The 24,545-nt window shown below is 41.4% G+C and overlaps 1 protein-coding gene across 1 annotated transcript in view; it reads right to left on the bottom strand.

The window, feature by feature from the left end:
- gpc5a (glypican 5a) overlaps positions 1–24,545 on the bottom strand; it is a 138,078-nt gene that overhangs the window by 97,672 nt on the left and 15,861 nt on the right. The window contains exons 3-6 of the mRNA XM_034219593.1: positions 12,705–13,165; positions 12,378–12,611; positions 11,454–11,584; positions 11,239–11,364 (exon numbers count right to left, since the gene is read on the bottom strand). Of these exons, the coding sequence (XP_034075484.1) occupies positions 11,239–11,364; positions 11,454–11,584; positions 12,378–12,611; positions 12,705–13,165 (952 nt within the window). The remainder of the gene's footprint in view (positions 1–11,238; positions 11,365–11,453; positions 11,585–12,377; positions 12,612–12,704; positions 13,166–24,545) is intronic.

Genomic DNA, 24,545 nt, shown 5'->3' with positions numbered 1-24,545 from the left:
ACACACACACACACACACACACACACACACACACACATACATTCCAAGAGAACATATATATGTATCTCAGAAGCCCATCCTGCAATGTATTCAATTGAATAAATAAGTAAATAAAAGGCTCAAAAAGGCTTTTTAGACGAAAAAATAAAAAGGAGAAACTTTCGGAAGAAGCTAGCACACCATTCAGCTTGGATTTAGGTGTCAAAGATATGTTGTAATAATTTATTTGATTTTAAAGCACTTTAAAAATATACCCTCATGCAATTCTGTAAAACGTCAGAGTAACGAACATACATATTTGGGTTTTCTCGTTTTTGAATGAAGCAGGTTTCCAGGCTATGCCACGAGTAGCGGCGCTAATCTTCACAACCTCTTCACACTTGTTCAGCTTGTGTCAACAGCACTGTGAGTCAGTTCATATGCCGCTACATATGGTCTCATCCCTCTTCTTCAGCTCTGCTGCTGACATGATTCATGGGGCTCTGTGTCTTGATTTAGGGTCTCTTTTTATATTTCTTCTTGCCCACAGCAGAGAAGCATTTCTCCAAGACACGCCTGAGGCAATGACCCTGCTCTGCCTGGCTAAGAGAGAAAAACGGATCCTCTGGGCAAAACTGGACTTGACACAACAAAAATACACACAAAGACGTACATATCAGTTCATACTAGCTTGTGTAGTCAAAGCCAAACAAGTCAACGTCTCTTTGTCTTTCTCACAAACCCAAAATAGTCGACAAAAACTATTTTTTATTCAGGCATATTTCGAGACATAAAATGGTGCAAATAATCATCCTTTTGTGCTACACGAGGGTCATTTATTTACATACTACTCCATTCTTTCCTTTCCTCTTCTGTTATTTCTACTCCCAAAGTCAATCGAATAAGCCCATCGCTTAAAATTAAACCAGCAGTCACCTGTGATTGTTTTTCCACTCAATCTGAGTTTGTTGAATTTGTATAATAATAACCTTGCGTGTTTCCTTCCATCAATTTTCCTCCAACTCAGTCTCCATAGGCTTCAGATTGCCCTGTCAGAAAGGACTATAGCAAAAGACTGTGCACACCACTTCCTTATCGCTACCAGTAAATTACTTCAGGATCAGATACAGGCTGCCAACTCGCAGAAACTCCACTCACCAGACACAGAGAGGGAAAGGGAAAGGGAGAGAGGAAGAAAAAAAAGTGTATGGACAAGACAAGCGGAGAGTTTCCCCGTGGAGACCGATACCTTCAGCTGCTCTCAAAGGTTATCTGATGTTATCTAAAGATCATCTTCAGTCACCAAAACTCGCCTTTTCCCACTCTGCTCAGAAGCTGGAGTCAAGCACATGTCAATTTAAAATCCATAACCTGCAGCGACAAAACAAATGGGCTTTCTCTTCCCAATGTAATCAATCTGAAGTATGAACACAAACAATGAATAAAATGACTGAAAGCATGAGGAACAAAGATCACCTGGAGTTTGTAAAATATTGTTTTTGGCATTGCTGTTTAATGGGCAATGTAACAGGAGAATATGGCTGAAATGTACCATAGATATTTTTTGTATGTGTGCAAGTAACACATAAATTGAAATGTAATTTATAAAAAGAATCAAACTACAGTAAAACAGCCAGCCCATGTTATTCCATATAAATTCCTGTCTCTAGCTTTGTTCAAAAAATGAATGCCTCTATAAGATAATCTGCAAATGCATTATCGGTCACATTTTGTAGCTAACCATTACTTTCAATACATCTACTCACAAATCTTCTCATTGTTTGGTCTGCAAAATATGTGCAAACAGTGAGAACAAAAGCCAGTAAATCACATTTAATATCAGAGCGCAATTAAAAAAGCAAAGACACTCAGCCTTTCAAAGCTGAAAACAATATTGTTGTTGCTAAAACATTTTCTTTCACTCAAACTTTTAACTATTTGACTAATTGTTTCCAAACTTATAGTATGTGTGACTGAGGTGTACATGCCAAATTAAAAAAAAAAACATTGACAGGTTGTAACATAATTTTTTTTTATGAAAACCATATTAAAGCAGACATTGAACACTAAACCTGATGAATCAATTATTTGGCTCATATTTGGTAGATTTAATCAGTAGGTTGACCTTCTGAACACTAAAATATATCAAAAATGATCTTTATATGTTGAATCATTTTATTTTTAACTAGACAATTGAAGATAATCATCGATTGCAGCCCTATTTTTACATCCAGCTTCACTGTGGTCTGCTCGTTTGAAGGATAGGTTTTCTTAGTCGAAACTGACACACATGTTTTTAAATATTCCACATCATGAATCTTTTAAATGTAAGGTCTGCTGTTTGCAACAACCTAGTTCCCATGAGGAGATGAATCAAAACACATGAATGCTAGAAAAGATTGAAAACTATGGTACACAAATCTACTATTTATAGCATGTGGTCTTGTTTCCCTTTACTATATTTATCTTAAATGTAATATTTGTATCTTATTCGGGTTATTAATGTATTTCATCCTGACATTTAATCATTGTCCTTAATTATAATTAAACCAAAGGGAAGCAGGAAAAAGCTAATGTTATACAAATCCAAGGAAACATCATTTATGGTTATCTTATTACAATCGGTTGTGTTACTAACAGGTGACGTTGTTTATATCAGTGTTGTTTTTTTCTGGTGACTGCTGTCATATCATGAGGCTTGCCCTGCTTGCTGGGGTCAGATAGAGTAAGTGGCCTCAGAGACTGGTCAATTTAGCCTCTTGTGGTGTGCAGGTATGATTAAACTGCCGGCGAGGCATTGGGATGCAGGCGCTGTTTTTCACACGCGTTGAGGGACACTTTCACTGCCTCCTCTCCTCTCTGCTGCATTGTGGGGAGCAGCTCCAGCCTGCTGGAACCTAGCAGATGGTGAACGTATGCGGCGCTCATGCATGTCATCATCACCTTCATTAGCTGAAGGTGACATATGACATCATCTGGCCCGTGTGCATTATGGGGGCTAGAAAGAGTTGTTTTCTTCTTTTATTGCAGCATGGTTCAAGGTTGTTGATGGGAGGTATTGTGAGTAATCACAATCTTGCCCCCTCCTTGCACACACACACACGTTCCGCTGACTACTCCTCCTCCCCCAGCATTAAGGTAAATAAGGGCTTCCAGCAGAGAGCCAATGAGCACGGGCCACTGAGCAGAGATACATGTTTGTGTTGCCTTCCTCCCAGGACCCTGCTCGTTTATCTTGGCTGTCAGGTAAAGGGCAGACTCAGAGAAGGTGAAACTTTTTTTTTTTTTTTTTTAATAAGGCCGACTCGGTTTCCATAGAAACTGCAGGACAACATTAGAGGGACAATGATAAGAGAGCAAAGTCTGGTCTCAGGGCATCCCACTGTGTGTGCAATTGCTGTCAGAGACATTTGTGTTAATGTCAGAGAAATAAAAGAGCTATTTAGATTTATTCTCCAGGAGCCTCCAGACTCAGACCTTTTTACCGTGGGAGGGGAGATTAATGAGAGCATATTCACACCTAGCTGCAGTTTAGGTCAGGAGCTAAAAGGTGCTTACCACTTATAAAAAGGTGCTGAGTCTTCTGTGGGTATAACTCCCCGATAAAGAAAGAAAAGACATCCAAAAAGGCAATAATGTCTTTTTATATAGGGATATTATAATGTATAAACAATATACAGACGATAACAGGCACATTTCCTAACTTTATTCAGTAATAAACACTAAAACACTGAACAGCATAAGAGTTATTCTAAATACGAGCTACCTACGCATTCAGAGAATACTCCAGGCTAAAAGTGCATAAAGAAGAAACAAATTGCACAGGTAATGAATACTTAATGACTACCACATTTTTCACTTTGTGGCAGTAAATGGGAAACATGTTTAGTTAACAAATGAGTGGAAAATCAAAAGGAACAGAAGCTACCACACGCATTGTCAAAAGCCTGCAGCGGTGAGATAAACCGAGACAATGATACAAAGATATGAGGGTCTTTGTTTCCCACCACACTCCGGCAAAAGAGAAATTAAGTCTCTTCTGGAGCAGAACCCAACACGGATACGGTCCACATGCAGCCATAATGTTGATATGAAATAAGGAGCTCTTGAAAAGATGGCACACGACTCTTACTCTTGTGTTGACATGCAGGAAACTGTTGAATTCCACATTAGGCATTTTATTCTGCATTCAGCCCGACATTGTGATTGTCTCAATAACAGAGGAAAATACTACGGACTCTAAACACAAAACAAATCAAGAAAGGAAATATCAGGAGCTTTATTGCCGACGTCCATTACTAGAATTGCTCCATTAGTCTATTGTTTACTGGTGCAGAACTATTCCAGCTATAACTGTGGGAAACTGCTTTTGTTCTCAGAACAATAATTGCTGTGTCCTTGTGATTAAATCAAGTTTTTGTCAGCACCTCAAATTCCTTAACAGTCTTTTATAGCAAAACAAATAGACCCCGCTCACGCAGAGGGTTTTTCTCATCAAAGACGTGCTACCTTTGCTCCCTCTTTATGAGCATCAACTTCACATTTTTTCCAACTCTTTGTTCCCAGTTTTTCAGCAGCCTCTGATTTATATCTGAGGTAAAGAGGAAGAGTGCTCCGCCGGGACAGAGTGTGTTCGCCTGCCGGTAGACGGAGGCAGGCCGGTATCACACACGAGGGTGAGGGTGTGTGCTCTGACAGCTCATCAGTGGACAATAAGGCCTTGGCTGTTAATGTCCTGCTACCTGGCATGCTGCAGGGTCACAATCTGCTCCAGATGCTGGAGGCAGGCGTCCAACTCGTAGTGGTGGAGGGGGGGGAAGCAAAGGGGAGTGGATACACTGAAAAATGAATGGGAACGGATAAACACACATACACGCAACTCCTGCATCCAGCCAACTCAGAATTGACTGTCTCTTCTGCACAGTGGTCTCGCTAGCAGTTACTGTAGCAACATCAGGGACAATCTCTGAGTACAATAAATGAAATCGCTCTTTTCCAGGGAGCTAGATTGAAAATGTATCTGTGCGGAGCAATCATGCATAATTCGAGATGGGTGGGGGAGAGAGGGGGGGGGCTGAAGCAGTCAGATACACGCACACACATCTATATGTGCATACAAGAGGAACTTATGAACTCAATTTAGTCAGCCAGACAGAGTTCTTGATTCTGTCACTTGGGATATTCATCAGGATGTGGTACTCTGACCGAGCCCCTGCTCTAAACCCAGGCAGGATATAAGGTCATGTTGGAGTGGAACTCTAGCCATGCAGCACCCAGACCTCAAGTGCTCCAGTGGTTTTGTGGTTATCTGCAGTAGCCAGCTGTCGCAATACAGAGGAATTCTTCAAGAACGTCCCCTCTCCCCTTCCTCTCATCTATCTATCAAAACTGTCCAATCACCCCACCCATCTCTGTCCTGCTTTCTTTGGTCTACTTCTAGCATGTGTACATTTGTGAATGTAATTTTGTCTGTTGCTATTTTTGTGTTACAAAAAGATTAACGCCTAACAAGTCAAAACAAAACTATTATAGTTAGTGTTAAGAGAATTACAAGGCACTAAATTACCCAGTTTGTTCCCAGGCTGTTAAAGAGAGAAAAACATCCGCTATAATTATATTCAACTTTGAAAGCTACCGACAGTTCATAAAGTGCCGAGGATTCTTTACCACATGTTTTCTGCAGGGGATGGAGGGAAACAACTCTCCTACTTTCTCGCATGAGAGTGACTAAGAGGACAGCTATGCATAATATATTTGACAGTGCATGTTTAAAAAGGTTATTCCTTTCCGTTCAAAATTAGGTTAGTTCATAACTGCAAACCAATGCATGTGGAGGGGGTGAGACTTGATGTTCTGCTGTGTCTGTTTATCTCTTAAATTTGGTTTCATGTCTGTCACTGTCAGGGACAACGTGGATAAGAACCACCAGTCCACAGCATACATCTTTCAAAACGGATGCAGAGAGAAGCATTGGAGGGATCAGCAACCTGCTGTGTTTCAAGAGCAGAGCTCCACCTGCTGGTGACAGAGAGCTGCAACAGCACTGAAGCAGGCCTGAGGAACCGTTGTTGGATTTACGACTATAATGACCAGTCATTTTACTGAATGGGCACTACCTCTTTGCCAGCAGGTTTATTAATGGAGGAAGAGTGGGCATTTATTTGCACTGTACAAAGATAAACAGCAGTGGTATATGCTAATGTGAGCATTATATTGAGAGTTTGACATTACAACTACTTTTTCATAACCCTTGTGATTTGTTGAAACCGTCAAAGTGGCGTGTTCCTCTACCAAATTGCTAGAAACAAACAAAGCAATTTAGGAAAAATGTCATGTTTTAATTGTATATGGCCTATGTATCATCAATTACTGTATATTGTTGATTTTGGACTTGGTTAGATAGTATTCTTTTTTTTAAATAATTGCAGTTTTCTCAGATAACTTCAATAAAAGGTATTTCATATTTGGAAGAGGAGTTGTAAAAAATATTATATAATATAATATATTAACAACCACTAATACATTAACAAAAGAGCTCATTTACCAACTTGTGGGAAGGTGGCACAAATGGTTATTGCTCTGTTTTAATGTTATATATTTTATTATTCAACACACTGTCCCCTGATGGGCACATTGTGTGGCTTTTGCAGCAGTGAGGCCAGACAGCCCTCAGATGAGGAAGCATGTTCCCGTGCAGCCTGGGATAACCTAAGCTCTTGATGCTTCCTCAGTAGATTCCTATTAGCAGAGCTTAAAAGCTGTCATTTCAGTTAAGCCAAGGCAAATCACCTGAGCTTCACGTCTAGTGGGGGAGTGCGGAAATGAGACTAATGATGGAAGAGGCGTATCAGGAAAAGTAAAAAATATATGAAAGAGAGCAGCATAGACCTACATTTACAGAATCACCCCTGTCCTCTCCTGACTGGCCCCTCATTGAGGAGAGGTCTGAACTCCAGGACTCTTATTACCATGTGATTAACCTCTGCAGGATTAACCGGGCAAAGACAGAGAGAGAAAGGTTAAAGGTCGGCGCTCAGACATCTACTCCAGCATGAAGGGTGGCCTATTAAACAGAAGGCCACGCTTAATTCTGCCCACCTGCCTTCAAGCATATTTGCAATACATACTGTAGCATTTATCCCACATTACTCATCCCTCCAATTGTTACCGTTAAAATAAAAATAAAAACCTCTATACTCAATTAGAAAAAGGCTCGTTCGAAAACATAAACGCACCGCCAAACACCTGATGCGCGTTGGCAGCTGTGAGACAGACTGCAGGTGGGGATGAATTAAAGTGAGTCTGCGCCGGAGGAGGGAATCATGAATAACACATCACACACATATACAGTAAGGCCACAGCTTTTTAGCACTGCTGTAACTCTGGTGGTTGCAGCTCATTATCAGGGAGAAAATAATATAGTTACAAACATTTCTTAGCGCAGCCCATAAGTATAGCACATACACTTTTTAAATTCAAGTGTCAAACTGAAATAGAAGGTGAATGTGTCGAAACTGATGAGGAATGAGGATCCCTGCAATCCCTCATCTCATAAAAGTGTGTCTGTGTCAGTCTGTTACTTCGATAGAGAGCAAAGACAACCTGGCAACCCTTCTCTGTGTGTGTGTGTGTGTGTGTGTGTGTGTGTGTGTGTGTGTGTGTGTGTGTGTGTGTGTGTGTGTGTGTGTGTGTGTGTGTGTGTGTGTGTGTGTGTGTGTGTGTGTGTGTGTGTGTGTGTGTGTGTGTGTGTGTCCATGACGGATGGAGAAAGCATGTGGGAATGTTGTTAACCTTTCTGCAGAGACAGGGCCGCGCCTCCAACCGAGAAAGATCACCGTCACTTCCAGATTGATCCAGTTTGAGGGATGTTTCACTGTTTTACTTTGTTTTGTCTCTTGGCGGTCCAGTGACATGAATCACTACAACTTTTTAATCAGTCTTGAAGTGTCTAACACAAGAGCAAAACAAACCCTCCAAGGTATAACACGAGTACTTGTATTTCAAAGAGGCCGCTTTTAGTGATGAACACAGAGAAATATCACCCACTTCTGCAGCTCCCCTCAGCTCAGGAGACTTTTAGCATCCGAGTTCATTTTTATATCTCTAAACATCAGTGTTTCACTCTCAAAGCTCTTATTGCCGTTTTCAGTAAAATGCTTAATAACAACAAACATTTGAATACTACCTGCTCAGCATCAATTGTTGATAGCCAGGGAACCTAGTAGAGACCCAGTAATTTCTCTAAGGGTTTTGTTGGGACCAAACATTTAGACAAATAGAGTTAAGATTTGACAAATAGTCATCAGGTAGACACAAACTCCACTCCAAATTAAAGCTATTAAAGCTTCCTCTATATCTGCTTACTATCTGGTGGATGTCTAAGTCTGCAACTCTTAGTGCTTCAGAAAGTGATAATTGTCCATCATTGTGTTTACAGTGACCCCAAGTGTCCAAGTTTTTTGCCGGTTTTTATAAGACCAAAGTTATATTATCGAAATGCTTGTCTGAACACAAACTATACTACAACTCTGCTAGCTAACACGACACCAATTTGGCATGAAATGACCAAATAGATATTATTAAAAAAGGTAAGAATAAATGTGACAAGGCATTAGATACCGACCTCTGGTACAGACAGTTCTGATGTTAACACAATAGTATACAGAGGTGTGATATCCAGGTCCTTGCAAATTTGATAATTGTGTTCTGCATCATTCACATTGTTACTGTGAACATAATATAACACCTCTCCAGTTTCAATTCAATGCAGAGACTCAGTGTGGGATCATTGACTGTCACAAAAGAAGAGAAAACTGTTAATAAGCCATAATACTAATCAGAAAATATAATGTCCTACTTTTGTTCCTCCCATTCTGAATGTCATAGCGAGGGACACGCCAGAGAGAGAGACTGAGAGAAAGAATGTGTTTACCAAATGTCCCCTGAAGCGAGACCCCATCTTCCACACTCACACAGACATTGAGATGAAAGCAGCTTGTGTTCTTCCTCTCTGATCTTATCTGATTGTTCTTTATCTTTTTGTTTACCAGGAACCCAGATTAGAATGTGCATTAAATCTCCCTTCAATCTCCGACTCCTGTGCCATGTTTTTTTTGTGCCTGTCTTTTTTCTTTGTTAAATAAGACAATGCTCTGGTGCAACTCACTACTTTCAGACCATAAAACAATCAGCGGCAGCACACACAAAGAGCCGTTGTCTTCCACACACATTCAAATGTACAGTTTCTCACACACACAAGCACAAACACACACTGAACCAATCGTTTAAAGTCTCAGAGGCCTCGATAAGCTTCTGTAAATCAGCCACCATCCGGCAGTGAGTTTTATTCCCTCTCTCTCAGTGGATGTTGGGTTATGACCCGTAGGCAGGAGGTTATTTATTGCTTTTGTCTCAGCCTGTGTTGACTCCCAGCCACTCATCTATGGTTCTAGGCTAATAGAAAGCAGAACCGGGTTGTAGATCTGCAGGAAGCCTGCTAAGCTGCGGGGCCGCAGCTCGATAGCCTCCTCAGAGCCTCGTCTCCCCAGTTTCTTAATGTCTCACAATTCCCCATAGCTTTCTTCATCTGTTTTTTTTTTATAATGAGCTAATCAAAATGAGAACCTATGGGTGAACCTGGTGAGCCAGTCCTTATAAAATAAGAGTGAATGAGAAAAAGAGGAAGGCAGGTTAGGAGAGCTGAGAGGAGCCCGCACAGACCATAAACATTTTTCCCGGAGGCGGCTTGCAGAGATGACAGACAGTCGGCAGCCTGCTGGCCTGCCTCTCTCGCCAGCACATAAGAAACATCTCTATTCTCAGAGATGGCTGCCTGCTTTGTAATGGAAACTTGAGGTGTTATGTTGGAAAATAACAAAAGATAAAAAGTGTATATTGTCAACGGCAGAATTAAACTTTACCTTGATACTCCGTTTCCATAGTAATCCAATTTTTGAAGAGCAGCCTCTCACATACTTCACAGTGTCTCTGGTTGCTATGAAGGCTGTGAAAGACTTTCTTCCCCCGGTCCTCCCTCCTTTTTTATACCTTCACACAGCCGCTGTGAAACGATCTCAACAAGGCTGTCATCCTTTACAATGGGCCATCTAACCTGAACTGGCAACTTCCACCTTGCTGTCGTTTGAAATACGGGTCCACTCGCCATTTCTACAGCGCTGAAAGCGGCTGACAGTTAAGAGGAAACGCCACAGACTGCGGATATATGAGGGGGTCCTTGAGTGATGACAGCATGGGTAGGATGGAGAGTCGTGATGTAATGGAGACAAGGCCGCTGACTGATACTACCAAAGAGACCAGTTTGTCTGCTCCAGTTCACAACCATTCATATCCAAGATCTATGTCTGAGAGCACTAACGGTTAATAGATGAATCCTACATCGGTGTCATCCGGTTCCTGAGGGCACTGTGTATGTGAAGGGTGTGTGTATGCGCATTAGATCAGGGACAAATGGTGTGCAAACAGCCTTTGCTCCAGGATCATACAGGGATATGTCTCTGGAGCTGAAACCCTTCAAAGGAAAGCCCTTTAAAACCCGATATGTATAGTTGTTGGATGTTTATCTGTTGAGTCAGGGTCTGATTTTTCATATATCTGCCAGTGCGGCAGGTCACTTGCATATCCCGACGTCTTTTTCCATTTTAAAGGCTTTAAAATGGTAAAAAGTCAGTGTTGCCGAATGCAGAAATGGGTGTCATGTAACCTCAATCATTTATAGGAAAATAAAAATAATATGTCTTAATATATGGAAACCCCTTCTGCCATGGTGGTAGGTGATATACGATTTCTGCCTGCCATTACCAATATTTACCATATACTGTATTACAAAGGTAGCATTAACTTAAATTCATCGCTGGTTAGAGTGATGTCTTTCTGTCATTCAAACATACTTCCCTTCATTTAAACAAGACATCACATTTACAAAAAAGAGATGCACAATTGCACAATATTACCTCACACATTTTCTTTTAAATCTACAAAATGAGAATTATTCATGTAAAAGAAAAGCTTACTTAAAAAAATAAAAACCTAAATAATCTTTGACATTACTGAAAAGTCCATTCTCAGTGTATTGGATCAGGACTCCCAAACAAGTTTTGACGAATATACCTATGTAATGTGAGCTTAGAGACTATTTCCCCCTCAGCAGAGGAAGGTAAAAACAGCCTTCTTTGTGTCACAGTGAATGTCAAACATCCACATGACTTAAGTGACCCCTTGACTTCTTTAAAACACACACACCTTTTTACGATGTCGGTTCCATTCCAACAGGCCTGCCCGTCACCGGAGGCCAGCTCACTCACACACAGCTGATCGGCCAGGCCACCGTAGAACGTACGGTAGAGGCGTAAGCTGTTTAGAAAGTCCCTGAAAAAGTGTGGGGGGGGGGGGGGTTACTTATAGTAGGCTTACGTTCTAATATCACAAAATGACGCTTCATTCTTTAACCCACGTACCTCCTCCTCACAGCCAGCGAGTCCCCGGATCCACTGAGAGCAGCTTTAAGAGGGATGGAGTCCCGGCTGCTGTGCTGGAGGCTGACTGACTGTGCAGGCCTTCTGCTCGGTGTGCCACACAGTCTGTGCACCTATTACCCGAAGAGACAGGCACAGATTTAGGCCTAAACACTGAGGGAGAACCCTGCATTTTAAGTCTTGGAAAATTGTACTGGTGCATGACGAATAGGCCTCATTACAGATGCTGGAATGACAGCTGTTTATACCAAGGCCATTAGTGCAGCCAAGCCTATCATCTCAAATTTCTAAATGTATTTCATGTGAATCTTGTCAAGCAGCAGAGACACCAGACAGCCACTAGATGGAGATGTGGGGTCTTCATCAGAACAGGAATGTTAGTGTGGTTCAGGGACAACCATCCTGAGGCATTCACTAAACAAGCAACATACATGTAAACAGAAAGTTACATTTAGTACATAAATAAATACTTTATGGTTAGGCTTTGATCGATCACTTGTGTCAAGAATAAAGACTCCTTAGGTTTACACTCATTGGCCCAAACTGAAGAGTGGCTGTTGACACTGAATCCTCCCCTGTCTGACAGTCTAACTACAACAATTCTGAGCGCCTTGGGGACGTATTTCTGGACATATTTTGGCCTGCTCCGGTCTGACTAAATTGTTGTGTGTGACTTGTGCAATTTATCTTTGGTCTCCACACCTCAAATCATTTAGTATGGAGCTGGCAGCTGGAATAGCCTTGAAATTCAAAGTAAAAATACTCCAATATTAACAAAAATACCCTGTACTTTATCTGTTCTTGTCCACTTGACTGGTGGTTCCTATGTGCTCCCACAGAGCCCTAGTACAGCTTTGAGTCTACCATCTTAAACAGTGCTTAATCTCTCCTTAAAGAAGATCTGACCTGTGCAGAGAGGCGAGGCCCATTTTTCTGGGCATGTCCGACAGCATCATGAAGCAGCGTGTGAACTCCCAGAAGCACTTGCTCCAAATCCTGAGGCCCTTGCATCCGTGCTGACAGGCCCTCCAGCGAGTGGACGAACTCTCTCCAGTGGCTGTCGATCTCTGCCATGCTTGCCAAACAGCCTCGCATCACGTTGAGGCAGTAACCCATGCAGGGCTTGGACTGGGTTAAGCCCTGTGGAGCAAATTACTTTGTGATCAGTAATGCTGAAAAAGACTTTCATCAATTCAGATCAATGTACTTGGCTTCAGAGATCTGCATCCATACCTGGCAGTGAGGACAGTAGTGCATCTTGAGCAGGGCCCGCCTGCACTCGCGGCTCAGCTGTAAGTGGTCTGTTGTATTTATGACCTCAATGCCCAGGTGCAGTGCCTGAATCAGAAGTTTCCCAGACACCCCAGAGCGAGCGATTTGATCAGCCAGGAGGCCGGGCGCCGCGGCAAACGGTCTCACATCCCGCCTGGACGACCTCACGCACTCAGCGTAGCTCGGTGATATGTCGCTGAGGCCAGGGTTGATGAGGTGATTGTAGACCAGTGGGAAGAGTGCGTCAAAGAATCGCTGCACCAAGTCATCAACGCTGAGCTCAGACCCCAGCAGGAAGAGACTGATGTCTGTGAAGAGTTCCCGCACCGGGCCAACAGCCTGATCAGCCATGCTGCGGTACGACGCCTGGAGAACCACATTGGTGTGATTCTCAGCCTGCCAAATCAGAGCCTCAAAGGTCTCTGTGGGGAGACAGCAGGAGAGAAAGAGACAAAGAAAGGCAAACGATTACAGAGAGAACTAATTTCAACATATTATCATCTTTATCTTGGTTCAAAGTTAAGTATTCTTGCTGCCTCTTGAGCGATGCAAGAAAATTAAAGCCTTAACATCCTCTCACACTAAAGGCAGAAACGACTGTGCTGTAATATGAACAGGGCTGAATACAGTACAGATTCTTGATGAAGCTTCTACTTTGATAAACCCAGAATGAAGAAAAGAAGAGAGTCTTCAGGGGTGCCAGCGGGGATCTGGAGCCCCCCTGCGTCTCCCCACAGAGGGGGGAGAGTACGTGTAGGGAAGCAATTTGTTCTCTAATCAAAAGATGAATTGACGAAGAAACATGGAAAAGAAAGTGGCTAAAGCACACCAAGCTGTTGCTACGACAGAGATACAGTATATATTCTTTAAATAAACCAACTACATTTTAAGAATTAATTCCCCAGAGAATAAGCAACTTCAATGATGTTCATTCCATTTCCATACAGCAAAACATCATGGCAGTCTTTACACAAGCACATAACAGACCCCATGCTTTACAAGTATGCTCACTTTCAAACTCAAAACATGTATTTCAAATCCGCAGCACATGATTTTCCACTAACAATTTGTATTATCACCATGAAAGTAAATGTCATCAAATTCTGCTGAGCTGCATCTGACACAAAAGGCTGTCCACTCCTGATAAAGCGTCTGTCTGAATGATACTAATACTCAGGCCGCTGCATCAGGAAGCTAAAGCACACCCTGCTGTTTCTCTTTTGCCGGTCAGCAGCGCATTAACCAGTATTTACAGAGTGTTTCTATGTGTGTGTTTTTTAAGAGCAGTTGTTGAGGGGAGGGTACAGATTATAGCATCCAACATCTACCTCACTGTGTGGAACTCGATGTGTTAAAATAGAAGGACTGATATTGAGGAAAAAACGCAACGCAATAGAAAAAGTGCAAAGAGCTCGCCTTTATCCTTTTGTCTCTCTGTTTTCACATTGTGTCTCAGTTAATACCTGAGCCATGGCCATTCTCACATCATGTGTTTGTCATGAGTTGTGAGGCAGTGGTCATGGTGAAGGCCTGGAGCTGCCTGGGGGGCTGAGAGTCTGTGGGGGGGTTAACCAATGTGATGAGGGCTTAGACGGTCGAGCGCTGTACAATATGCAACGACGTGGAAAGATTGACCGAAAGCCCCCTGGAGAGGGCAACTGAGAGGGGGAACAGAGAGGTGTCGGACATGCCTACGGGCGTACCATCTTAAGCAGGCAGCATTAAACACAGAGGAACCAGAAACACCACCTGATCCTGCTCAGATGAGATCAGTCTACCAGGATCCGAGACTCAAAGATGTGTTTATGTGTGGAGGAGGAAAGGAGCTGCACCTCCTACACAGCCAGCTGTTTGGGTCAGAGAGCAGCACGGAGAACAGAGTGAGAATGTGTAAAGAATGAATAAAGACAAGAGCGGCGGCTGTGAAAGTGCAGCGCGGATGATGTGACTGTGTGAATGAAGCAGACAGAGGAAAGGCAAGCAGACAAGCTGAGAAATGGAGAGAGAAAGAAATATGTGCTCGCAGAGTACAGTTCGAGATTATTACAGGCCCTGAGTGTGTGAGGCACAGCAGAGAGAGTTATGAAGGGTCCCACAGGGATTACAGCACGTGCTTTAGGAGGGCTTTACCACATTAGATTGTGGAGTTAATGAATTCTACCTGTCAAACCACATAACCAATATCTGTGTGGTAAACACATTTCTCCTTGTTTTATCCCACCGGTATCCTTCTTGCTTCCTAGGATGTAAATCTTGTCACTAACCGATTTCCCTCCATAAGTACAAAAAGGGAAACTTAAAACGACATGGATAATAAGCTGATCTAAACAACTTTGCTGTGTTACAAGAACACCCACTCACGAGTTGCTAGCTGTCCAGGCTGTATTAATGACTTTATTCTTCAATAAAGAGAGAGCATGAAGCAGCGTCTCTCACTGGGAGGCCTACACCAGCGGCCAGGCTTCTGGGCAAGCCTGAGGACAGAGATAAGAGTGGAAAAGATGAAAAGAGTTACATAGCAAAGTGAGAAGAAGGTATATCTTTTAAGTTTTTGAGACGGAACTATTTAAACCGAATTGGATATCTGTTCACATTTTTAAACAGGCCGAATATGTTTCTTTAAAGCGACTGTAAGCTGCATTAAAATTGTAATTAATTTACTATGGTTAACGTGACAGAACTCACTTGCAGTAATATACGCATAACAAATGATCACCTGACTGAGTGTTTCCGTGTTTTCAAGGTCGTTGTTTTCGTGTTAAAGCCTGCTCCTTTAATATGGCAGAGGATCCTGAGCACTCTCATCAACTTTGTTTTCAGAAGCAGAAAGCTGTTGTTTCAGCTAAGAAGCTTTTATAAACCCACCAGTATTCACAACCTGCTCAGCGTCACACTGCATAACAACAGTTAGTGACCAGCTGGTGAGTATAGTTAAACATTTAGCAGGTAAAGAGTTTCTGCTGTTTCTCTAAGGAGCTTGGGGAGTCATAAACAGCTAATAGTGTGTGAATATTAGATTTCACAGATAGATATTACAATGTTCTTATGTAAAATTGCATTTTGTTCATATATTTTGTATTAATATTGATTCCTTTTTATTATACAATATGTTTTCAATGCTTTTTTTAAGAGAAGCTCTGTGTTTTTAGACCTAGTGCGGATGCCTGAGTTGTTCTGTGTGTGTTCTGACTGTCAATGACTCGGCTGATAAGAGGAGGGCAGACATGTTTGCATTTTCTGGCAGCGGGGGGAACAGAGAGAAGAGGCTGAGCCAGCATGATAGAAACACTCTCATACTGAGGAGGAGTGGCTTCTTACACCGTTACCGAGGTTCTGCTCTGCTAACTACAGGCTGGACACATGGTGGGCATCATCTGAATGTGTGGTCTAGGGTTGAAGGGTGTGCGTGTTTGTGTTTGTGTTTGTGTGTGTGTGTGGGTGTGTATGTTTCTTTATTTATCTATTTTACTGCAGGAAAAAGCCAAGCAATGAAAAACATTAGCAGCTGCTGGCCTGATGCGATGAAAAGAAAAGATATTTCACAAAACATGCTTCACATAAAAGTGCTTGAAAACGAATCATTGATAAATGAAAACATAATTTTGATAAAGTTAATTTGACAAAAAAACATTAAAAAAAGGGATTCATACAAAGACAGGATCCCGGGGGAAAGAGTCATTTTGTTAATTATGTTGATGGTCACAATTTTGATTCAGCAGATATAAATACCAATCGTTTAAATTGTACAAAAATGTGATCCTTAACAACTAGCATGCAAGTTTCATCATACATTATTTTAATATTTTTAACATTTACCTGCATTGAATGGCATCCATTTCTGATGAATGTTGCCTTAAAAACATTCCATCAACCTGTATTGGTTTCTGCTGGCATGGCAAACCAATTATAATATATGAACAATTAATGTTTGAAAGCTCGAATATCATCCAGATATATTGCCTATTATATACCGACCACAAAGCCCCTTCAGTTAAATTCCACAGTAACCAAGCTTTCCTCCATGTCTAAAAGGCTTTCAAATTTGATCCCATTTTCTTTCTTTTTCCCATAATTGCTGCACTTCTCATTTTCTTTAATGTAGGATGATCTGGTTAACTGTGACAGGGGAATCTAACCGAGTAATGAGTTACACTTAAGGTAAGAGCTTCTGGCAGTTGGCTCTGAACTAGAAACCAAAGATTGTTTTATTTCACCTCGTTTTGCAACCTAAGTCTTTTAATGCCACCCTGTATCTGCTTGATTTGGAAATATGACCAAGAGTAAGTAGATTAGAAATCAGGTGCAGATATAACAATCATCAATGAGGAAATGGAAACTATAATAATCAGAATTGGTAGCACAAACAGAATAAGCCAGTTAAATATGTGAACTGATAAGTAAATGCAGAGTTGTATCTTTACCAGCAGAGGGAGACATTTCTCATTGTAATGTGCACATGTAATTGGATCAGTGTGATTTTGAGAAAACAGAGCAGCAACTGAATAAACATGTGAACCATGCGACCTCCAACTACTGCCAACCATATCCAAAAACAACTACAGGCCTCTTATCTAGATTTATATTTTATACTTTGTTTAAACCTTGAGGTACAGTCACAGATTATTAAAAAGAAATATATATATATACGTACGTAATAAACAGCCCTAACTGGCAGATTTGCACACATTCATGTGTACTTGATGAGGCGAAAATAGTATACATGATAGGCTTTAAATAAAGAAATTGTAAGTTACCCTGATATGTCCTTAGCTTCAACAATAAACACAGCAAATAGTAAAAATGTAATTTCAACGACGATTAATTTAACAGGTGTTGACTCATATTAAGGTTTGAGACACAGATCCTTTTTTATGTGTTGGCATTGAGGATTATTGACTTTCAGTGACTTTTAGTAAGCTTTAAATATAGTGAGTGAGTAAGTCTTCATTAGATCAGTGATCATTTGCTGCAAGATTCTGAACTCCAACATTTTAAAGTGGAATTTATCCAATATGAAGCTTCAATAGGCATTTGGCAAGTATTATTATTATGCTGCGTCAACGTGTGTTTCATGTGCGTGCGTGTATTTATATTCAAAGAAATGTCATCGGGGAAACGGATCTTTCAGCTGGAGAGAAAGAAGATGAGCCTTTGTAGTTGAAGATCCATTGCAAAAGAGGCAAAAAGACTAAATAGATTGCCTTAACATTGTTGATACAATAAACGCCTCATATTGCAATGCCTCCCTGAATGTGCCCTGTGTGTAATTAGATCACATCAGCTCTTTCTTTTGAAGCCTCCCGGGTTTCCAGGTTTCGGGCACTCAAATGCCACCAGTCGACCTCTGTTGCGCTGTTGAGCAACGCAGAGATGGCTTGTATTAATGTGATTCATCCTCTGTGAATGGCTGAGACCACAACAGAGAAGCCCATGACATCTGATAGGCTGCAGAAAGGCCATTCTCCATGTCGAGAGGATGAGTCAGTGGCTCTGTGGGTTCAGCTCATCCCAGAGCAAAACAGACACATAATGAAAGTCAATGACTTACAGGATGGCACAGGCGGTACAGTCAACAGAAAACTATGTCTTCATTGTGGCATATTACAGGATCAAAGAAGCACTTGCACGCTTTGTTGTTCCAGGATTGAGATGTCCATGTATGATTCACAAATGTTTATGGTGGCTAAAAAAAATTGAAAATAAGGGTGTGACACTGAGATTTGTAAAACAATAAAAAACACCTATACAGTAGGCTACACACTATTTAATTTTAGAGACCAGAATTACTCAAATTATTTATTTGTTATGTAAAAGAGGTTTCCCAGAACAAACTAATTGAAATGCGTTACTCATTATCAATGATAAATAGCAATATTAACAAGAACACATCCCCTTCAACCCAAGTACATTTTCATTTATTGTTGGACTACTATTTTCTTTGTATACATTGAACTGTGTGTTTGTCTAGGAAACATGTTGTGCACTGCCCATCATATTTTGTAGATTACGAAATCAACTGGAAGTGTATGGATTGTTAACTTTTCTATTCTGCCTAATATTGGAAAGAAAATTACATTACATTACATTGCATTTAGCTGACGCTTTTATCCAAAGCGACTTACAATAAGTACATTGGACCAGGAAGACACAACCTTGAAGAAAACAGAATCATATAAGTACATCAGGTTTCATAGAGCCAAACATTTCAAGTGCTACTCAACTGGCTTTAGGTAAGCCAGTCCTTTATTAGTATAAAAGTGCTTCGTTAATCGTTCTAACGCTCGAAGTGGAGTCGAAAGAGATGAGTTTTCAGTTTGCGCCGGAAGATGTGCAAGCTATCTGCCGTCCTGATGTCAATGGGGAGCTCATTCCACCATCTTGGAGCCAGGACAGCAAACCCACGTGTTTTCGCCGATGGGAACTTGGGTCCCCCTCGCAGCGAGTCCCCTCGCATGTGGCAAAATAACATTGCCACATGCTATAAGGCTTCTTTCATAGATTTTCATTGGCCTAACATCAAATAATGTACATTCTGCCTCAACCAGTTCCAAAAATGTGTGCAGAATTCATTTAAATTAACCTGGCAATAAATGAGGTTTTTTTCCAATACAGAACATGCCTTTATCTCAGGCTGTAAACTGGAAGCTGGTCTGACTTGAGTTATTCTAACAAACTAACAGACTCTTGAGCCGCTGGATATATAATGTAAAAATAAACCTGCCTGTAATCTCTACAAGAGGCAGCAGAACACGTTTAAAACGTTATAGCACTTATTCACGAAAATCCACTGAATGCAGCATTGTCCGGGGTGTGATAAGAGTTTTAAATAATCTTATTTTAGCTTCCCTGGCATGACCAATTTTCACACATGCAAGCATGTTAGTTGTGATGAAGAGGAAGCACCTTCGTTATCACACAACACAAAGCTCTGCAGGTGTAAGCTGAGGATGTTCCGAAACCACACCTAAATACATCTAGCTGCTCAGACAGAAAATGAGAACATAAAAAGACAGACAAGTGAAAACAGATCAAGCAATAAATCGAACTTTGCATCATCGTAGGCACAAACAAACCATGACTGTCTCTATGTAGCATGAGATTGAAGTGATACACTAAGTCTTATTCAGTGAGCTCAGTGTACCTGTCTGCTCTGATCTACAAACAAACCACCAAGCCTTTCATGTGTGTGTGTGTGTGTGTGTGTGTGTGTGTGTGTGTGTGTGTGTGTGTGTGTGTGTGTGTGTGTGTGTGTGTGTGTGTGTGTGTGTGTGTGTGTGTGTGTGTGTGTGTTAGGACATGTGCAAGCATGTTTGCAGGAGGAAGGGGAGAAAGAGAGAAAAGCCATATCAAACTGTCCCATCTCAAAATGTTTCTCTAAGACCCTCTGCCTCCCTTTCAACTCAACAGCAGCACGGCAAACAGAAACAGAACGACCGCTCTGACCTGCACGCGGCAGAGAGAAAAGGTTCCTGAGAAAAGCTTAAAAGCCCGGGGATGTTTTCCTTTTCCTTCCGTCCTCAGTTTTAAATAAAGGGGGCATTGTTTTAAAACTGAAAACCGTCGCCTGCTCAGAGGTGTTCCAGGAGTGTGGTCTGGCTCAAGGTTTCTCAGAGAAGGATGGAGGAGAAGAAAAGTGATTTATTTAGTTAAAACTAACAAGGAGAGGAGAGGAGGGTACGGGGGGAAAGAAAGAATGGAGACAAAGAAAGGCAAGGAGGGGAGGAAATGAGACAAGAAGAGGAGAAAAGAAGACATGGGAGGAAAGGAAATGAAAGGAATGGAAAGAGGAAATAAGGAGCTCGGGAAAAGAGGAGAGCAGAAGAAACTAAGGGCAAGAAAGAAAAGAAGGAACTGAGGAAAATAATGAAATCCATGGAAGGGTTGAGAATATGAGGAAGAGCAGGAAAATGAAAGGAGAGGAGAAAGAGAAGAGGCACATTATGACTACAAGTCATTTTAATCTATTTTGCTGGAGGCAGTCTCAGCTTACCATCAGCCTTATCTCGCTGTACTTCCTCCTCCACATCCATAAACACACTCCTCCCTACGTACATTAAGAGCTGACAAACACATATTTAGCCAAAGCTAATTTAGCCGTCCTGTAATAAATCTAACACCCACCTGATGTACAACAAAAGCAACTTCCCTCCACCTGTCTATGCATGTGCCTCTCCACTCTCCATCTTTCCCCTCTACTGCTCTCCCTCTCTTCTTCCTGCAGACGGCTTAAAAGTCAATATTTGAGGATCTGTTGCAGCTCTTGAACACTTCAAAGAGCACAGAGCTCTGCTGTGAACATGGCCTTTAATATGCCGTTCAGGAAAAGAAGCAGAGAGGGTCAATACAGTGGGGCACAAGTACTTCTTGTAGGGAAGTGGAAGTGTGTGTGTGTGTGTGTGTGTGTGTGTGTGTGTGTGTGTGTGTGTGTGTGTGTGTGTGTGTGTGTGTGTGTGTGTGTGTGTGTGTGTGTGTGTGTGTGTGTGATATAGGTAAAATACCCTCTCATACATGCTGCACATGTAGAAACACAAGCCAGGTTTAACACGGATAGAAACCCTGACAGAGAGCGAGTTGACACAGTTTAAAGAGCCAGAATGAAAATAATTATATTATAATAAAGCTTTCATTAGCTTTGAAAGGTGGCTCTGTGTGAGGCTGTGGAGGGTTTCCTGTGGCTGGCCTGTGGGAGCTGTTAGATGTGAAGGAGCCAACAGGGCTGTCATAAGTCTGAATAGAGGGCCTAATGCACACAGCACGCCACTGATTACTCTATTGAACTGGATAATTAAGTTAGATTTATAAAAAGATGATATGGAACATTAGGTTCAAGGATTTCAAAGTGGCAGGCTGTGTTATTTCACCTCTTTGACTGGCCTACAAAAGAGGAGCCATTATGTTATTGATTTTAACTTCTTCTTATTAGAGCTCTTATTTAATCCATTGACTTCTACAAAAGCTAGCACACAGGCTTTTCGGCTCAACTAACTTGTTTAAAAGGGTAGGAGACATGTCTGAGACAGTGAGTTCAGAAAAAATATTTAACAGTTTAGTTACATCCACGATTAAAGATTACATTGTGTTTTTTTTGCAGTCATTTAGATTCAGTCCATCAGTGAAAAACTATGATATGATTGGTTTGCGTGCAGTTTTGATGCGATTGTGAGTCAACATACTTGAGAGCAGTGCCCCAAGCATATTTAAAAGTATCATTGTAAGAGTAAAAATGGGGCATGTGCATGTAAAAACTGTCATCTAATCAGGATTGTAAAAATGAGTTTAGCCAATATCAAAGTCTCATCCGCTAAACTGAACCAGCCTCCAGACACTGGCCTCCCAGCAGTAAAAACAACACTCATCTGTCACTCATGCCAGGATACTGGTGATAAGCAGGACAATTATGCCATTATATCTGCCATGTACGGGAGAAGGACAGGATAAGAGGGGGAGAGAAGAAGAGGGTCGAGTGGGAGCAGACAGTAGGCTTGGTGTGTTGCCGTGTGTTTCTGTGTTTAGGATATCATCTCCCAGACGACTACAGGCTAATCCCTGGAGTCTCCTTCCTTACTTAGGAAATACTTCCTTCCTCTGACGGGCAGAAAAAGTGATTTCTTCTCACCAAACAACTGCAGTGAAACAGAGAAACAAAATCCTAAGAAACCAGCCAAGAGACCCAGATATCTGAAACTAAATATCTCAATGATGTTTTCATAGAGAGTGCACTGTGTTTATAGCAGTTTCCTTTTAGTAACTGTTATGGAAAGTCACAGTCCACAGGCAAATATTCTGATGTACATCCCTAATTTGTGTCTAAATTATTTAAAGAATGTTGGTTTACTTGAGGGCTGCTTCTAGAAAAAAAGAGCCCATTATGGCCTCTACCATTCACTTAACATACCACTGAATCAAAGTAACATGGTTTGTGTGGAAAGCTGTGAGTCTTTGCTGTTCACTGCCAACAGTTGTACATGTTCTTGTCCACACTGTCAGCTCCCCTGCACAAACATCACACTAGAACATTACTCTGCTGGTCTCCCCACAGCTCAACACTCTTTGTTAATCTCTTAAAATGAAGGGGAAAATAGTGTGTAAATCTATCATAAAATATATAGCACCTGATTAGCAGTGTGCTTTATCATCGTATATTAAAAAAAAATGCGCTTAAGACAACAGCCAGCAGCCATAAATCTCCATTTCAAACAGGCACACAGGAGACAAACAATATAAAGTGCTGACTGGTGTATGTATTTTTAGGGCTCATCCCTATGCAGTAGGTGGCTAGAGTGCAGTCAGGGAGTGTGTTTGAAAGAGGAGACAAAATGTAAGACAGAGAACACTACAGGGGTGTGTTCATTCTGGCAAGTGAGTGGGATTTTAAGAAGTGTGTCAACTAAACTCGATCTTCTGAACAGGACTGACCTCACACACACACACACACACACACACACACACACATGCATGATAATGGAGAGTCAGCCATTAGCTTCCTGTCTGACATTGTAAATGCACTAAAGGGCTTCTCTGGGAATGTCAGATGAGTATGCAGGGCATTAAAAAGTTATTGGTAGAAAAAGAAAATATAAAACTGCAGTTGGTATTCCTTGGGTTTCTGTGGTTCAAAAGACTCACAATAACAATCTAAAAAAAGAATGAGCATTATATGCTTTAACATTTGCAAATGAAAAGTGAGAGAATCAGTTCCACATTTTAGAAAATACAGTAATTTGTTGTTAAGGGAGAAGATTGATACTACTATCTGTTTTGTCTGCTACAGCCAGCGGTTACTTAGCTTAGTATGAAGACTAAAAACGATGGAATGCCATCCATGCAATGTTGTGACATAAGTTATGAGTTGCATGTCTCGATTTTAGGCACACTTGAAAAAGTATATGGTATGTAAGGGGATTCAAAATACGTATTAAAATTACGTGTTTTGAAACACAGCATATTTCTTAGCTGGGAACAGTTGCCAGGCAACCCGTGACTCCATGAAGTCACTGCTTTCAGACAAAAAAATAGCCCAGCAATAAAACCCCTTTGAAGAGTTGAATCATCCTTATTTAAAGTGTAGGCTATGCAGATGTTGTGACCCTTTGTGCTCAGCTAAGCTAACTGGTAGTAGCTTCATATGTAACAGAGAGTAGTATCAGTCTCCTCATCAAAGTATTTGCCAGAGAATTGGCTTGAGCATATTCCCTAAATGTTAAACCTGCTAAACATGTCTGAAACAGGGGATGCAAGAGGAGACGGAGGGGGGACAGCCGTGGTTAGTCTGACTACGTTGTTTCTTTCAGAAGCCCAAACGCCTAGATTGTTGAAGGGTATTGACTCTGAATAATCCTGCTTCCCTCTAAATCCTCATCCTCTGACTTCAAACGCTGTGCATAGACTTTCAATAGAATATGGCATCCTCCCAACTTTCTCTCCATCAGTCGCTCATTCTTCTTCTTCTTCGCATTCTTCTTCACTCTCTGTCCTCCCCTGGATCAACTGTCCAGCCCTGAATCACAAAGCCAAGCCCAAATTCTGTGGAAATCTCGAGGAGAGGCCCCTGCGTTGGCGTTGGCATATACACACACACACACACACACACACACACACACACACACACACACTTGTACGACTGACAACAAAGAAGGCACGGCTGTATACCCAGTGGACAAAGAGTCTGCAAAATGAAAGGTCCCACACAAAGGAGCAGAGAGCAGGTTAGAAGGGATTTAAAGACCAGCTGTGAGAATCAACATGTGAAATATCCAACCACCACTCAATATATTCAGTTTATGTACATTTATATCGCACTTC

The sequence above is a fragment of the Gymnodraco acuticeps genome, unplaced genomic scaffold (genome assembly GCF_902827175.1).
Source record: "Gymnodraco acuticeps unplaced genomic scaffold, fGymAcu1.1, whole genome shotgun sequence".
Classification (NCBI taxonomy): domain Eukaryota; kingdom Metazoa; phylum Chordata; class Actinopteri; order Perciformes; family Bathydraconidae; genus Gymnodraco; species Gymnodraco acuticeps.
This window is presented reverse-complemented; position numbering and strand designations above follow the sequence as displayed.